At 41.6% G+C, this 18,843-nt stretch overlaps 2 protein-coding genes across 2 annotated transcripts; both read right to left on the reverse strand.

Moving 5' to 3' along the window:
- Positions 1–1,330: 1,330 nt before the first annotated feature.
- On the reverse strand, positions 1,331–5,191 carry LOC146644123 (tissue alpha-L-fucosidase-like). The gene is made up of 8 exons (XM_085396604.1): positions 4,631–5,191; positions 4,367–4,501; positions 3,833–3,970; positions 3,633–3,738; positions 3,263–3,463; positions 2,786–2,976; positions 2,284–2,383; positions 1,331–2,197 (listed from the first exon to the last, which is right to left on the reverse strand). The coding sequence occupies exons 1-8, from the start codon at positions 4,969–4,971 to the stop codon at positions 2,063–2,065; spliced, it is 1,347 nt and encodes a 448-aa protein (XP_085252730.1). The 5' UTR covers positions 4,972–5,191; the 3' UTR covers positions 1,331–2,062.
- Positions 5,192–8,176: 2,985 nt separating this feature from the next.
- On the reverse strand, positions 8,177–10,756 carry LOC146644124 (uncharacterized). The gene has a single exon (XM_085396995.1). It carries the CDS (start codon positions 10,486–10,488, stop codon positions 9,811–9,813), a length of 678 nt encoding a protein of 225 aa, XP_085253121.1. The 5' UTR covers positions 10,489–10,756; the 3' UTR covers positions 8,177–9,810.
- Positions 10,757–18,843: the final 8,087 nt, after the last annotated feature.

Here is an 18,843-nt window from a genome sequence, read left to right on the forward strand (position 1 = left end):
AAAATGTTTTGTTTTTACATTCACTCTTTCAAATAGATGCAAGTAAAACACAGCAAAAAATAAATAAAATCAAAGATTCAGCGCCACTAAGTCCTATCGTTCTCAGCAGGAGTGGGGCCCGGTGCCACAGCGGTCATGTCAGTGGGGGGGATCCGGGGGTTTCTCTATGAATTTCACATTCCTGTGGTGGCTTGGTAGATGCTTGTTCAGATTTGAAGTTTAATTTTTTGCTCTAGAAAGAAGTGTACAGCGGACACTAATGTTTTTGTCACTTTTTATGGAATAAAACTCAAAGTAATGTCAGTACATCCACGCTCTAAACGCTGCATGGTCGTACTCTCTCTCCCACACTCCATATTATCCTTGTTGATCTGCACACGTCTGTTGCTGCCACAGGTGTCGCACGCTCTGACATCATTGTCATGAGACTCTCTCACAAACAAAATCACGGTTTAATAACGCAGTTACGCAGCGTGCTTATGGGAAAGTAACAGTAATCTAATTACTTTTTCGCAATATTAATCCCTTACTTTACTCGTTCCTTGAAAAAGTAATCTGATTACAGTAACACATTACTGCCCATCTCTGTTCATTACACACGGTCGCAATAGTCTCGGCAGTGATGTGATTTCCCTTTGTGGGATTAAGGTGAAGTGGAAATGGAATACATTTTGAGCTTTTTAGTAGTTTTAGATGTTTTAAAAAAACATTTTTTCATGATGAATATTTCAGATTAAACTCAAGAGTAAATCACTTTATAGATTCACATCTTTTTGCAGCATTGATGTATTAACCTCGACAGCACACAGCTAAAATGCAAAGTAGAGGTCAATGATAAGGATTCTCCAAACCGATTTTCCATTTTTCTCGCGTCCGTCACCGCCTGAAAGCATTTATAATAGAAATTCTAAGTAGACCAGATAAACCTATTAAGAAAGCCTAAAGGAGAGGACAAAAACAATTTAATGCATTCTCTGTCAAATGCTCAGTCCCTGTGGCCATTCACTTCTCAGTTAAGTGCAAAGTCAGACTGACACATTCAGGGGACATTTTTGTCAATTCGGACAGCCTAGGAATTAAAAGCAGTCAGTGGTTACTTATATATGAATACGGACCTCCTGTGGCACTTCAGGGGTTAGAACATCAATGCAGTCATCCATTAGTACAGATGTCATAACATTATCATGCCCCGCAGGTTTGTTACTGTCAACTGAGGCACTGATGTATTAAAAAGATTGGAGGAGGATAAAAGTACCATTTATGCTTTAGCAAATGCTAAAATACCTGCTTGCTGACTGACTGCATTGGAAGCTTAATAATAACAGAACAATTAGAAGATGAATCAAGTTGTCTTTTATTCCACCAATTTCAAAAGGAGGCAAGTAGAAAAAATAAGTGCTTTGTATATAATCTGCTCATTTTCAAAACAAACCGCAGGCATAATGAATCATTTCTGAAACGGCACTTAGCCGAGAAACTGCCAGAAAAGCTCCACAAGCTCAACAGCAGAATCCCGTTTTCATTCATAAACACTCTCTCATGACAAAACAAACACAACTGAGACAGTGACAGTAAATCTTTAAGCCTTCAGAGCGTCAAAGCGAAATCACACAAACTCATTACACCGGTATTTTCCCTTCAAGACAGACTGGAAGTTTCCCCATTAATCTAAAATCATTAAAACCTGAGTCGAGTCACTTGAAAATAATTCAACATTTTGGGCGTTTGTAGCTTACTGCAGCAGTCCAACCTTTTTTGCGCCACGGACCGGTTTATGCTCGACAATATTTTCACGGACTGGCCTTTAAGGTGTCACGGGAAAATACAACAAAATAAAACTAGTACCGGTACTGAAAAAAAAGAAGATTTATTCATAACACACATGAAAAGACCCAGGAAAACCGAGTTAACCATAAAAACGATAACAAAATAACGCTGAAAACAGATAAAAACCCTGAAAACCATACATTTCACACCTGAGCCTCTACTCTCGCAGCCCGGTACCAAACGACTCACGGACCAGTACCGGTCTGAGGCCCGGTACTGGTCGGGGACCGCTGGCTTACTGCACTAAGTCCAGTTCAAGCGTCCATGCCTGAGCAGGAGTGTAAGGCAGCTCTGGCAAAAGGACAACAAGGCCACCACCGGGGTTGACTGGGGCCCAAGATAAAGGTGTGGGATTCCCCACCAAGAACACCTGGGCAAGAGATAAAAGCAGATCAATAAAAATTTGTTCATGTTTTTCAACTCTGAGTACAAACATGGACAGCATTGTTTCTTTACCTGTGTGATGGCTGAAGCTTTGGGTGCCAGCAGTTTCACTGTGCTCATCGGGGGTTTGGCTGTTAGGATGGCATAGACTGTCAACCCCTTAGATGTATACCTAGAACAGTGAAGAGCATTACAGTTTTTTTTCTGCATACAAAAATACCAGCACCAAACAAAGGAAAAATCACCAGGACCAAGCAAGGTAACACAGACTCATTGCCTAACTAGATCAATACAGGCGATCATAGCAAGCTTTATTATGCACTTTACTCTGAAAATTCTCAGCTTCCCCACATCGAAACAAACACCATGCTATTTAACATACGTGTTGCCAAGTACAACAGTACACATCCTGTCTGTATCTCCCCGTAACCTGCATTAATCCTCAGAGACGATTAGCTCTCCCACTGCACTAAAACTTTCATACAGTTGACAGATTGTCGATAGACTCATCTTGAGAGTCAAGAAAATACAGTGAAAGTGAAGTGATCTGAGTCACATCTCCCTTTTTTCTTACCAAACTGGTACAGTGGTGTTTTCTGACTGCACCCTCCAGGGTTTGGAAGAGTAAATGGCCTGCCCGTTGACCTCCAGCCAGTCTCCAAGACCTCTTAGCCTCTCCTCAAACAAAGGGGGGATCATCCCGTCAGGTGTGGGACCCACATTCAGAAGGTAGTTACCCCCAAAAGCCACAGTGCGGACCAGATCCTGCAACAAAGCAACAGCAGACACAAGAGGAAGCAGGCAATAAAACAGTGTTACATTCCAGATGAGCAAAAGATTACCATTATGGCCTAACCATCAGAAATAAACAGAACAAAAGGACAACACACTTGGCTTGGATTAATTGATTAAATACAGTCATTATGATTACAAAAGTATTTCCTGAAGGCTGCATGCACAAGCAAAGATTAAAGGTATTCTATAATAGCCATATACAAATAAAAACAACCTTAACTTTAAATGTAGAAGCTAATATCTGTGCTACTATCACCTCGATAATCGCAGCCAATGGCAAAAGTTCGTTCATCTTCATGTTTCGACGGTAACCCCAGGAAAGAGTATCCACAGATGTGCATTTCTCCCACTTGTGTGTGGGCAGCTGGCCCGGCGTGTACTTGTCCTCGCAGTTGTAGTAGCCGCCATGTTTACAGGCACAGCCAGCTCCCCATCGGTCATTAGTCACAACGGTATCCTAAGAAAAGGAAAGACAGGCAATCATGAGGACTACTTTTGCTACCTGCAGTTCAATACACCACAGCTAAAATCCAGGAAGCACAGGGGATGTCTGGTTTGCAGCATCTGAACTTTCAAAATAAAAGCAAGTGCACCATCTATGACTACCTTGTCATAAAGACACTCACTTTAACCGGGCTGTCGTTGTAGAGCCAGGCCAAGAATTCGGTAGAGTTCCAGTAGGTGTCAGGTGCTTCCCAGTCTCCGTCAGACCAGATGACTTCAGGTCGATACCTCCAAGGCAACAGTAGAGCAAAGGTTTAAATATACTGCTGGCATACATGTATAAAGTGCGACCAGCTGACGCAACATTTTAAGCACCACAGACCTTACAACCATGTTATAAAGCTCTGGAAGTAGTTTCTGCAGCACAAACTCCTGCGTTTTGAAGCCATTCTTCTTGTCAATGAGATAGAGAGGGTGGAACCACTCATACAAGGAATTGTAGAGTCCATAGTGCAGTGACCTAAAAGGGGAAATTACAGACATTTGTTTAAAAAGGCAATACGTGCAATTTAAATGACATTACTTGGGAACACATCTGATCTAACCAACTATTACAACTGATACACATGGCCGCAACATTTTTAATGATTAATCTTAACCCAACAATCACCTGGTGGTAAAGAAGTTTACGACAAGCAAGTTCCACAAATATGAAACTTTAAAGCTTTTCTGCATCGTTAATGACACTCGACTGACATGTGAAGAGCTCTGTACAGGCTGATCGATGTGAAAATACAGGAAGCTCTGTAGGAGGAAGGCAGTGGGTTAAAACTGACTGGCCTTTTCTGCATACCAGTGTCAGCCCATCTGTCAACAATAACCACCTTTTTTTAGCATCGTAACTTAAGTTTTTCACCTGTTGCGCACTGCCTCTGCCAGGTCTCCCACCAGGTCTCTGTGAGGACCAGTATCAACAGAATTCCAGTTCCATGAGTTTGGAGACTCCCAGTTAGTAAACCCTTCGTGGTGTTTGGCAGTCAGGACCACATACCTGCATTGACGAGGGTGTGCAAGCAACACAGGGTACTGTGCAATAATAATAATAATAATAATAATAATGTGTGTACTGAGAGAAGGTGAGGGTCAAAAAGACGATACAATGTTACAGAGAAACACTCACTTTGCACCAGAAGCTTTGAAAATATCCGCCCACTCATCCGGATTGAAGAACTGCGCGTGAAACTGACGAGCAAACTCTGGGTAGGTGAAGCCTGGTGGGTAGTTCTGGGACATGTAGTTCACATATTTCTGGTCCGGGGGCTGCTGGCCCTGCCAGTGCCACCAGAACCACTCGCTGCCAAAGCCGGGCACAGAAAACACGCCCCAGTGGATGAAAATTCCCAGTTTGGCTTCGTCGTACCATGAGGGCAACGGCCTGGCGTCCAGGCTCGTCCAGTCCGGGGTGTAGTGAGCCGCAGTTTGAGAAACAAGAGCAACGACAACAACAAACACGGTTAGCATGATGACAGACAGGTGAGCTTCCCCGCAAACTGCAGCTGCTCGAATGAGGATGTTGAAGGAGCGTCACATTTACAGTTCCCCTGACTGTGTCCAGAAACGGAACAACACAAAGTCCAAATGTCCCACAGGCAGCTCGGTAATACGACGACGTTTTATATCCTTTCCGTTAAACTGTGCCAGTTTCATTTCCGTCATATGACTCGGAGTCACTATCACGTGGTTGAGTTTTTCTTGGGTTTTTTTTGTTACAACTTTATTGAAACCGATGCCAGAACAAACAGACACCTGCACATGTAAGAATAAAGAAATACGTAATTATTATACCTTGTCTGCTTTATAATCAGATTACTGTTATTTTACTTGGGTATTTGTGCAGTATTTTTTCTTGGTAATATTAAATCTTTTTTTTTAAATTAAAGAAATCTAAGAATATCTTGATTTATTCTTAATCAGGAAATTACAGAAAGGCAATTCTTTTATTTTTGTGTTATTTTTCTTCAGTAATTTTAATTTAATGTAATGTGTGTATATGTAGTCATGTATTAATTTATTTAATGTTTTCATAAAAGGTGCTTTAAAAATAACGTTCTGGGCGAAGAGTTTTCAGTGGTCACTCCTCCAAGTGACTTCAGTCTCTGTCTGCAGCAACAATAACGGCTCATAACCATCATTAATTATCTTCAAATTGTTTTTGACCAGTGTGTACTGAAACCAGCAAAATGAATCAGTCGTGATCCATCATTATTCCTGTGTTCTCGATATGAGTGGTGCTGTATTGATGGCTCTAGTTTTGCAAAACACACACACACACACAAAAAAAAAAAACAACAAATAAAAACAGGTCACGATCAAGATACCATTATAACCTGTATTTTATAGACAGAACACCTGACAGATGTTAAGGTAAGGGACAAATAAAAGTATCCAACATCTGGAGGCAGGTTTCTTTTAATGGTTTTGAAGATGACTGAATTATCTGAGGAAGATGTTCTCTGCACATCTGATTACAAAGAAATAAAAATCCTGATCTGGCCCCAAAACAAAGTGTGTCGTTTTGCAAGTCATAAAAACTTAATAATAAACTCGAGGAAACATATTTCTAAGGCATATTTTCTTTAACTTTCTTTAATTAATAACGAACTGCTCTACAGTGGACAGTTTTCTTTTGGAATACTGGGATGTCGAATGGGAATATTCCAGTTCTTTACAACTACATTCATGTCTCCAAGTCATTCTCGTTACTGCGCGCAAGCTCCGTCGTGGAGGACTCGATCTTTGGCTCCTGTTGCACCTCACACTTCATGTCCGTCGAGGTGTCCGTGTGTTCTTGGCCGGATGTGTACTCGGATAAAGCTTCCAGCCCTGCCGCGATGAGGACGTCCTCTCCCTGCGTCTTGCGGCTGTAACCCAGCCTCTTCAGGGTCCGCCGGGCAGTTGCGAGTGAGATGGGCTTCTCCACCCCGCTGCTGTTGTACATGGCATGGATCTCCTCAATCGTAGCCTCGCTGTTGGCTTCCACCAGCCTTTCCAGTCTCTTCTCTCCGTTGTCATCCACGAGCCGCTTCCTTCCACACGGTCCCCGCTGACTGAAGGTTTTCTGCCTCTGGCACCATTCCCTGTAAACTCGAGACACCGCAGTCTTTGAAAAACCCAACAGGTTCACTGTTTGCGAGATGCTGAGCCCGCCGTCTCGGGCTCCCACTATCATACCCCGCTGAAACTCACTTAAATCCCGAGACTTGCCCATCATGGTGCACAAACGGTGAGAAGCGCTGCAGATAGAAATACTCATTCTACTTCGGTGGTTTTCGGTACATTAGGCTGGAATGAAGGCTTATTGTCGCCCTCCTGAGTTGCATTGGTGATTTTTCGATTTTTGCTCTTAAAATATGCATAAAGTCCCCCGGAAAATCAGCTATGCAGCCATACTACCACCAGGCCCACCACTAAAACTAACTCATGTGTTCATACACACACACTTAAGCTAAATCAGCAGAACTTTAAAAAGCTCATCAGACTCGTCCTGAATTAATGAGAGACAGTGATCACAAATTAATCCACTAATTCACAGGATGATTTTGTGACAAATCATCTCTCCCATTCAACATTATCATCTTCGTCAGAAAGGTGATTTATACTAGCTGTGACCTAGAGGATTCTGCAAATCGTCATCATTTTATGTCTGTATGCATTACCCAGCAACTTTTGCTGTGTAAGAGTTGTCTTTAAAAGTTATGTATTATTTCAGTTGCAACTCTGTATTTTTGTAGTTGTTTTGAGAACAAACTACACGTGGATAGGTAAAAACAGATGGTAAATGGTAAATATTTGTATAGCGCTTTACTTAGTCCCTATGGACCCCAAAGTGCTTTACACTACATTCAGTCAGCGTGTGAATGGGTAAAAGTATTAAATAAAATCGTCATCCATACTTTTATTTTCCCTTCCAGTTTTTCCTAAATGAAGCCACGTAAAACACCCTGAAAACTTTCACATGCTTACTGGGTCTAATTCCCTGTTTACAGCCTGCACTCCTATACTGTCACAGGTCATACTGTCCCATTTCCAGCTTTCCATTTATCTCTGAGATTCTGGAGCATGCCTTGCAGCATCACAGGTCCAGGCTTACTTAATTAATAATAACTTTAAGAGCCATTCAGACACAGCAGGAAAATAGCTTTTGTTTCACCAGGGACCTCATCCTTGCATCACATGCATATCCTTGACCTCAGTTCTGCTTTCGATTCCATCTGTCATCTTCTGTTATTACGACTGGCCAGCACTGGAATCAAGGACACAGCACTAAAACGGTTTACATCATACATGGCTGACAGAAAGCAATTTGTTCAAGGCTAGACTCCCCACTAAATATCGAGTGGCCCCTTTATACCCAAAAAACTTTCAGTATGCAAATGTGCTTTTTTCTTCCTTTTGGACAAAGCAAAATGTTTAAGTAAACACTGTCTGTTCTCTGCAAGCTCAGGAATCCCACGCTGACAGTCATGTTTTTCTTATGTACAAAATACACAGAAAATCATTTTCCTTTATTTCAGCTGTGCAATTATAGAAAATTCAGGAAAGAAAAGGCTACAGTGATGATTTAAAGCAACCATTCCTAAAGTTAAGCGTGCTGTGGTCTAACTTAGAAAACAGAAGATCCCATGGGACCCACCTAATTTTAAATCTTCACTCTAATCAACATACAAGAGAAAGTGATGCATTTCCTTGAGAATTTTATTCCAAAAAGATAAACAACACAGGGGATTGGCTATAAATCTCTAATGCAACACAGTCATATGCAAACTTCAATACAACAGCTGTAAATTTAAGTCAAAGTAATGAATAATATCACAAACTAACAACCTCCTGTTTGAATTCATTTTTATATAAATAAATACATTTAGATAAAGATGTAACTGTACACACTTGTGTGTAATCACCCTGATGGGAACTGCAGCTGTAACACAAACAGATTTGTGACAGCATCTTGCATAAGGGTGACGAAACTGTTCACAGACAAACATGCAAACATACGCCAAAGTACAACCCCACGAGTGGATGACTCCAGATGGCACGTTGGGGGGAAAAAGTGTTTAATGTTAAACTCCAGGTTGATTAACTTTTGTTTTCAGTTCCAGGGACAGTAATCAGAGTTAGCTCGATCAGCTGTGTGTAAGGACGGATTGAAGAGGTGCTGTGGTTGAGTTCTGTAAATTGTTATGAATGAAAAGCAAACAAACAAGAAAGACCACTTAAAATAATTTTATTATAGCAAACTTCCCTGATATGCTACCTCAGGGTGCTCACGTTACAGCTGCAGTGAACAAACTGGGTTGTGGATTACCTCAGTCCAAGTTTAATCTAAGTTAAGTAAGTTGAAATGCAATAAAGCACACGGCTCCTTCTGATTTATTAGACCTTTGAACGCTTTAAATAAATAGCACCACTTTAAATCATATTTGGCATTTGCAGAGACTTTTCCCATAAGCCACTGCTTACCGGTATATTAATTTTTACAGTTGACTGAAATGGTGTTTGCTCTAGTAATGACAGTGCAAACCCTGACAGCGATCGCCTTATTTCAAATGTGAAAATGTCCATGGTTCAGGAGAGTTAATGTGCTTGGTTGAGACTGCAATAACAATGATTGATTAGAGCGATTGTTATAGTCTTCAAATTGTTTGTTGACCAGTGGGTACTTAAACAAGCAGAGTGAGTCATTTGTGATCCTTCCCTCATCCTGTACTCTCAGTATGAGTTGTTACCGACAGCCAGGTAGTTTAGACTTTAACAGCAAGAATCAAAACTCCTTTGTTCCTCTGTGGAGACTTTTAAAGGTTAGCCTAAAATGAGCTGAGGCTACACGGCACCCTGAGCGATGCCTGCTGTTAATAAATGTGTCTGTACCTGCTGGTGCTGTGTTTATGGGTCTAGTTTTCTACAGTCCAGATCAAATTTCACCATGAGGAAAATAAAGGATCTATCTTTAATATATTAATGGTTATTTTGGCGTTTTGAATTTTAAATTTTTTATTATAACATCCACGTTTCTGTTCCGTATAGACAGAATATCTGACAGCTGTTAAGATAAGGGTCCAACATCTGGATGCATTTTTCTTGTTAATGGTTTTGAAAGTGACTAAATTGGCTGAGGAAGATGTTGTTTGCACATGATTACACTGAAATAAAACTCCTGATCTGGCGCGAAAAACAAAGGTGGATATTTTGTAAGACATCGGAATAAACTGGGGGGGGGGGTTTAAATAACAGCTCTACAGTGGGCAACTCTGGAAATATCGCGACATCAGAATGGTTTAATCCAGTTCTTTACTACTACATTCATGTCTCCAAGTCATTCTCGTTACTGCGCGCAAGCTCCGTCGTGGAGGACTCGATCTTTGGCTCCTGTTGCACCTCACACTTCATGTCCGTCGAGGTGTCCGTGTGTTCTTGGCCGGACGTGTACTCGGCTAAAGCTTCCAGCCCTGCCGCGATGAGGACGTCCTCTCCCTGCGTCTTGCGGCTGTAACCCAGCCTCTTCAGGGTCCGCTGGGCAGTCCTCAGTGAGATGGGTTTCTCCACCCCACTGCTGTTGTACAAGGCATGGATCTCCTCAATCGTAGCCTGGTTGTTAGCCTCCACGATCCTTTCCAGTCTCTTCTCTCCGTTCTCGTCGACGAGCCGCTTCCTCCCGCTAGCTCCGCGGTCGCTGGAGGTTTTCTGCTTCTGACACCATTCCCTGTGAACTCGGGACACCGCGGTCCTTGAACAGCCCAGCAGGTTCGCTGTCTGTGAGATGCTACACCCGGCGTTTCGGGCTCCCACTATCATACCCCGCTGAAACTCACTTAAATCGCGCGACTTGCCCATGAATCCCCGCTTCTTCACACTACCCAGGGGTAAATATGTGAAACCATGGATATTTCCGATGCTAAAAACCAAAACATCCTTCTTCTTTTGTCGTATATCCGGCAAACTAGATGCATTACAGTTGCATTGTTGCCCTCCAGAGGACATTTGAAGAATTGCAACGAAAAAACCCCTGAATCAAATGAAAGACTTGTTACCAGGCCTTTGCCAAACTTCATGGCATGCCAAAGAGATAATCAAACCATTTGATTCAGCTGTGTTGGAGTAGGGATGCATCTAAAAGCTGCAGGACAGTAGCTCTCGAGGACTGGGATTGGGCACCCCGTTGTACAGGTTGGGTACTCAGAGGGACTGGGGAGCCGGATTTAAATGCAAGCGTGATAAATGGTAAATGGCCTGCATTTGTATAGCGCTTTACTCAGTCCCTAAGGACCCCAAAGCGCTTTACACTACAGTCAGTCATTCACCCATTCACACACACATTCACACACTGGTGATGGCAAGCTACATTGTAGCCACAGCTGCCCAGGGGCAGAGGCGAGGCTGCCGGACACTGGCGCCACCGGGCCCTCTGACCACCACCATAAAGCAAAGAAATACAAAATGAGCAACATTTGAGAACCATTTTTATTTTTAGGCGTTTTCCATTGTGGAGGACGAACGGTTTCAAACTTGTCCCGGCTATAAACCTCATGTGTCCTTCCTAGTACTAGCAAATGCATAAAAATACTGAAAAACACTGTATTTACGGTTCAGTATTGAATATTACATAAAATAAACTATATACATACTGTCTTTGAATGGCAGAGATGCAGAAATGTGTGCATGTAGCACAGAGGCTCATGGCTCATTGTCTCAATGTCTAAATAAGTCTCACAGGCCTGAATGTATGCTTGAAGCCATTTATAATTCCTAAGTTGTTTGTCTTAAGTTGTCATCACAATGAAGCACAAGCAGAAATGTTGGATTTTTAGCTGCTTTTTACAGGTTTTCCTACTGATAAAAACCTTCCTTATGGCCATTCATACTACACAAAGTAACTAAACAATAAACAATTAACCCGTTGAACCCCAATGATCTCGGTGTCGGGGGCAAGAGGGAGAACATCTGATTTAATGGGATGTACCACCAGATCTGTTATTTAAATGCAGACATGTGCTATCCACAGAAGTGTCAGAATCCCAGCTAAAAGCTCACAAAAAAAAATTCATCAACCAACAAACAGCTACAACAGCAAACGATCAAAGAGCAGGTAAAAAGATTCCACAAAAAGATGTCTGCCTTATTCGCTTGCTTATTAAGCACCAGTCTGTGTGCAGTGTTGTCGGCTGCTGTTTTTTAATTAATTTTTTTTCCAAAATGACCTCTGACAAGAATGTCTCATTTGTGCAATTCAATGCTGAAGATTTTTAAGCTTTCGCAAATTATTCCAAATTGCAAACCGCTTAGCCGTGTCTCTAATAAAACCTCTGTAACGTTGTGAAAATAGGACAACTTTCTCTTTTTCACTTTCTAGTATGGTAATTTCTGGAGGGGGGGGGGGGGGGTTACAGTTAAGCGGGGGGGAAAACTGGAGATTTCTGTAAAAATGGAAGGGAAGTGGAGGTCAGCCAATGAGAAATCAAGACCAAGCGGTCTTCATCATGTCCACCATGGTGGATTCACAATCACAGAGAGCATGATAATTTTCTTTCAAAGTTTTGTTTAGTACATTAGCACTATGATTAATAAGGAAATCAACACAGACTGGGACTCATCATTCCCCAATGGGGACAGCAGCAAAAACCAGTGTGAACGACCATTTTAGCTAACGGTACTGATGTTAGCTAACTAGCAACCCAGCTTAAATAGCGGTAGAGTTGTCCCCTCCCTGTCTGCCACTGAGGGCTAAGAATGGGGTTCTCAAAATTATGGTTTCTTTGCTTCTGTGTTTTAAGTAGGTTTCATTCTTTTCAAGTATCTTCTGACTAATACAATTTGGCATGTGGGGACATTGAGTCTACTTGCCAAATAGCATTATTGAATTCTGTTCATCAATAAATCATGTTTAGTCCCTTCTAAAGACCTCTCTGTAATAAAATATGCACCCTCTGTGCTCCCAGTTTCTGTTAAGTATATTATTAATAAATATATATTTCTCTTTAATCTGGGGAGTTGTAAATTTTTTATGTTTTTGCAAATTAAGTTTTAAGTTTTGCCTCTTTTCCTCGTTTCAGGAAAAGAGGCAACGATGAAAACCTCAGTTTACTGTGTACTTATATTTCTACTTTGCTTATCATGTGTGTTCCCATGACTTGCCAACTTTTTGTCTATCTTCCATGTTGAGTCCTTTTGTCTTGTGTTTTCTATATTTAGTTTTTCTTCCTCTCTCTGTTTTCCCCTTTTAAATCTGTTTCCACTCCCCCCATACCTTGTTGAGTATTTATTATCCTCCACCCTCTGTTCGTTGTCACTTCCTCCGTCACTGCTGTGTACTCAGCTGCTCCGTTTTAACAGAAGTTACTGTTAGTTTTCTGTGCTGTATGTCCCCTCGCTCTGTGCTTCCTGGGAGTTATTTTTACCCAGTCAGATTTTCAGTGGATTATTTAAAACTTGTCTCATCAGTCAGCACTAAAATTCCCAGCTAAACCTGTTTTGGTGATATTATTTTGGCAGTATTACACAGGAGTTAAAATGAATGGAATTGTAGTATTTGTAGATCTAATATCAACTACCGGTGTTACAATAAATACATGGGAGGGGGCCTACAATGGATCCCCTTTTATCTTTATTTTAATGTCAATTTAATTCAATGAGTGTGGAAAAACAGAGATAGTGCTGAAATTTAGCTTCTTCGTTTTAAGCCTGCTCACCTGTTTACAGAATGTACCACAATTTTAAAAAGCACCTGCCCAGGCAGAGGCAGTCCTCCTGTGTTATGGGAGTTGGGATAGTCGCCAGCACGGTTGGATCAATTTATAGACATTTAAAGATTTAAAGGTATGATCACAATTATTTTTGAAATATCTGGAACTTCTCTTGCTTTGTTTTTCTATTGGTGAAACTGGGCAGCGAAAGGTTTGCCTATTAAAATACAAAAGCATATCTTTACAAATTCTTGATTACATTATTCACATGTAATTGGATTTCTAATTGTTATTTATTTAACCCTGTACAACAAAACATTGCTCTTGGCAGTGGAAAGTTTTCTTGCATAGTTTATAGGAGTAGTACATTTGTATACCTCAGCCTTTTAAGGCTTCTCAACTAAAAATCAACATAAATAAATATAATGTTTGTAAATGAAACACCCCATTTGTGTAGCTATCTAAATTTTATACTTATGGGGCTACATGCTTATTTATTACATTCCTTTACACTACATAAAATCAAAATTAAAATGTTTTATGAAACTGAAATGTTTAATTATGTTGGCCAAAGAAAATAAAGTTACAGACTATGTTTATATGAAATGCTTATGCTTACTGCTTTTTATATATGTTAACCATATATAATGATTATTACAGAATGCAACACCTGCATATGTGTAAGAGAGAAAAAAGGTTTTCATTTTGCCACCCCGTTTAATTTCCATGCCACCCTGAGAAAAATTCTCTAGATCCGCCCCTGGATCCACCTGAGGGCGACCTGCGTTGTACCAAGAACCATAGAAGAAGAATGATTACTAGCGGATATCCGCTGCTCTTCCCCATACACCTGTGTTAGTGAGAAGGAGGGGTGATTGATGGGCAAGTCGCGGGATTTCAGTGAGTTTGAGCGGGGTATGATAGTGGGAGCCCGAAACGCCGGGTGCAGCCTGTCGCAGACAGCGAACCTGCTGGGCTGTTCAAGGACCGCGGTGTCCCGAGTTCACAGGGAATGGTGTCATAAACAGAAAACCTCGAGCGACCGCGGAGCGAGCGGGAGGAAGCGGCTCGTCGATGAGAACGGAGAGAAGAGACTGGCAAGCATGTTGGAGGCTAACAGGGAGGCTACGGTCGAGGAGATCCATGCCTTGTACAACAGCAGCGGGGTGGAGAAGCCCATCTCACTGAGGACTGCCCGGCGGACCCTGAAGAGGCTGGGTTACAGCCGCAGCAATAGGACCACCGTGGCGGGGATGGAGGCTTTACTCGAAGAGACATCAAGGCCAGAACAGCTGGACACCTCGGGGTTACAGTCCGAGACGCAAAATGACTCAGAACAAAAGATCGAGTCCTCCACGACAGAGCTTGCGCGCAGTAACGAGAATAACCCGGAGACATGAATGTAGTTGTAAAGAACTGGATTATTCCAATTTGGCATCCCTGTATTCCCAAACATAGTTGTCTGTTGTAGAGGACACAAGTGTTTACATTTTTCTTTTCTTATTATTGTTATTCCAAATGGAGGCAGGTTTTCATTGAATGTAATCAGCTGTGCAGAGAATATCTTCCTAACTGAACTGAGTTGCCTTTAGTGTGGAAGGAGAGCTGCTGCTGTAATGCTTGCAGGGAAATTGTTCAACAGCCAGCTGAATAAGCACGACATAAACATTACAGTAAACATCGCACATTAAGCAGTGCAGTTTCAGGTGAATTCCTATGAGTTTTGAAGCAGTGTTGTCCCTTTGTTTTGCAAAATAAAGCTTTGATTTTTTTCCCTCCCAAAAAGGGAAAAAGCACAGTTACGGCTTGTTAGTGCTGATAATATTGTAATCTGGAGACAAAGTCAGGCAAATTTCAGAGTTGTTGGACTTGTTTCGAGACACCGAATCCAAAAGTGGCCCATCATATGCTGCTCCTGGACTTGTATGCCAGTGCTGCAAGGGTCATCCTCTCTTTAACTTCTACCTCCCTGTCGAGTTTGCTCAGCATACATGAAGCGAGTTTATATGAGCCTTGGTCTGACTGCATGTATTCACATCTGCCAGGAGGGGGCACTAAAAGATCTGTATTTGCACTGCACACGATGAAGTTTCGAAGCCTTAAATGTTTACCGTGAGCGCTGAAGGTTTGTCTTCATGTGCATTAAACTCGAGGATGATGCTGTTCAAGTTACATTTGCAACAGTTTGATCACTTACTGTGAATAAAGCACAGGCTGTTTTGGATTTTTCTTAACGTTTAGTAAGACTCCTGTGTTCTTGCCCAACATGCACCTTCACTGTCTTTGCTAGATATTATTTTGACACGCCAAAATGTGATTCTGCAAGTGTGTTTTGACCTTTTTAAATCTCTCAGAAGTAGCTGATGTTGGGACTGCCTACTGCTACTTTAAATCGCTTGCAATGCAAAGGCAGGGAGTGCTTAATATCCATTTAAGTTCTAGCTGTTTTGACCTCGGCCTTTTATCACATATGATCTCAATAATGTAATGAGCCCCTGCTGAATTTGTGTATTTAGAAGTGCATGTCAGGTTACGTGGAAGGTTACAGTGTATGTCTCCAGTTACGATGTAGATTTCCCATAGAAGTATAAATCAGGCCTTACTATGCCAGGCTCATTAATCTGGTCGAAGGTTAAAAATCAAATGAACAGCAGTCTACCTTACTTGAAATACTCTTATATGCTTTTCTTTCTCCTTCCTAATTATCTAAGGAACTGGTTCTCAGTTCCTTTGTTTCACACAAAGAAATATTTCTGAAGTTATTACAGCGACACAGCAAACTGTCTTGCAATGGTATAGATGCTGTATCCAGAAGCTGGACTACCTGTGCAGCCTGATTGGGCTGTGGGTGTCTTTATGAGTAGTGACAAAGATACTAGCAACAAAAAATAGTCAGAAGGGATAAGAATAAGGCCATCACCCACAAAATCTTTCCCTTTGGGGGGGGGGGATCATGTTGTTGCTTCTTGGGTGCACCTTTTGTCGGCTTTATTTGCACCAAAGCAGGTGAACTGATTTATGCTTCTTGATATTCTCCAAGTTTAACTATCTTTGTGTTATACTGTCACAGTCAAATGTTTCCTAATTCCTATGGGTATTTTTTTTCACCTTTATTCAAGAGTGGAGCATTGAAGACAGCACCTCAGTTATTGGAATATTTTATCTTGATTGAAAAAAAATATAAGAATAGTTTAGTTGGAATTACAAAAGGTTAATCTACTAATTTCTGCTCTGTAAAAACACAATATGAGACAGGCATCAACTGGTATGGGAAAGTTAGGGACAAATAAAATAATACATCTAAACATTTTTTTAACAGTACTGCGCAAAAATCTAAAGGTAGAGGAGACAGACTTTCTTAAAATTTCCAAAGGAAAACCCTTTTCCTTTGGAAATTGGCTGCTATATTTAACTTTTTTTTGGCTCAAATCATTGTCAGTACGTATGGAAGATATCAGGAGAGAGGTACAAAAGTAAGCATTTACAGCCATCTAACACAGAGCGGAGGCTCTGCCATGATTTGGGCAGCAGCAGTGGTATTGGGGATCTTTTCAAAATTGCTGGACCATCCAATTTTGGGCCACTATATATACACCATCTGGAAAGCATTTTCTCTATAATAATGATCCCAAATGCACTGCTAACATGGTAAGAGCTGTCTGGATGGAAAAAACACACCTTCGAACACTATTAGTCACCGATTGGCCTCCCCAGATCTCGGACATCAACATTATCGAAGCAGTGCGGGATCATCTTGACAGAGAGAACAAAATGCAGCCAAGAGCCAAAGAAGAGCTTTAAATCTACCCCAAGAAGCCTAGAGAACTATTTCTGAAAACTACTGAAAGAAATAACAGGAAACCTTTCCTAATAGAGTTCAGGCTGCGTTGAAGAATAAAGGTAACAAATATTGACTTTCAAGCTTGTTAAAAATGTACAAACTCTGTTTTCACCTTACAATATTTCCATGCATGTGTGCACATTTCATTAAACTGATGCACTTATAGAGATGTTGTAAAAATGGGAAATAAGGTGAAAGAAAAATTAAAGATCATAAAGAATTACTCTACAATTGGCAAGTTCTAAATACAGGGGTGCGATATTGGAATAATCCAGTTTTTAATTACTACATTCATGTTTCCAGGTTAATCTTGTTACTGGATGCACGGTCCATCGTGGAAGGCTCAGTGTTTGGCTTGGAGTTGTTTAGCTTCTGTTATTGTAAGTCACTTGAAGTGTCCAGCTGTTCTAGGTCTGCCGCCATGAGGATATCTTGCCCATTCCCCTTGCACCTGCGGATCCTACCTCACCGGACACCCTGCATTCTTCTTCTGAACGACACGTGTCGCCACTGAGAGCGAAAAAGAACCCGCCAGTAAAGAATTTGCTTCAAACCTATTTTCAGAATTTTCTCCAGAAAGTCAGATTTTTGTCAAGCCGTCGCAGCACCCCCTTCTGTATAACCTGGGAATCTCTTGAGTTCCTCAGCTGATTACATCACCGAAATTGCGGTAAAGTCCAACCTGGCCGCAGCACGCGAGCAAACTGTTGTCATGTCACTTGTTGCTGGCTCCGCCCTCTGTGAGGGGGTCATCGACTGGCAGAAGGCACGTGTAACCCAGCCTCTTTAGGGTCCGTCGGGCAGTTCGGAGTGAGATGGGCTTCTCCACCCCGCTGCTGTTGTACATTGCATGTATCTCCTCAATCGTAACTTGGTTGTTAGCCTCCACCACACTCTCAATCCACTTCTCTCCGTTCTCGTCGACGAGCCGCTTCCTCCCGGTCGTCGCGCGGTCACTCGAGGTTTTCTTCTTCTCGCACCATTCATTGTAAACTCGAGACACCGCAGTCCTTGAGCAGCCCAGCAGGTTCGCTGTCTGTGAGATACTGCAACCGGCTCTTCGGGCTCCTACTATCATACCCCGCTCAAACTCACTTAAGTCCCGCGACTTGCCCATGTATCTCCACTTCGTCACACTTCTACGCGATACCTGTGGAAAACGTTGCGGATATATGGTTCTTCTTCTGTGGTGTTCGGTACCTCGACCTCAACGACGTGTCGCCCTCTTCAGCGGCCTCGTTGATTTTTTTTAAATGTAATTATACATAACATCCTGAAAAAAACGAAATTAAAACAAAAATTATGAACATAAGATACACTGCAGAGCAATAGCAACAAACTCGGTGCATTGAGTGCTACAGTTTCAAATTAAAAGATGGGAAACGAAAGACTTATAAAAAGTTGTGTCATTCTCCAGTGAACCTTCATCGTGTAACATTACATGAGGGAGCCCTACTTTTGTCTTTATAGAAAACGACTTGAGTGCTTAGGTCCTGTGGTTGGCCATAAAGTGTCTTGCTGTGCATATGATGTTTAGACATTCAAACCCTGTTGATAACTTCATTTACACCATTACTGAGCCCTGGATCTTAAACAGTGCGGCTTGTTAATCTTATTATGACAAATAGCGTTCTCCCTCAAGTTTCACTGAGTGGCCATTTGTAGGCGATATTTAAATAGTAGGCATAAAGTCACACATGACTGTGTATATTTGGTTAAGTAAAAGTGGATTTCATGATTATGATGAAGATATTATGAATTAAACCTATAAACTTAACTGTTTTGTAATTTGAAAAGGTTGCTTAAATGACAGAC

This window comes from Rhamphochromis longiceps, linkage group LG22 (genome assembly GCF_057381845.1).
Source record: "Rhamphochromis longiceps isolate RC_006_pf linkage group LG22, R_longiceps_female_GT1.1, whole genome shotgun sequence".
Lineage (NCBI taxonomy): Eukaryota > Metazoa > Chordata > Actinopteri > Cichliformes > Cichlidae > Rhamphochromis > Rhamphochromis longiceps.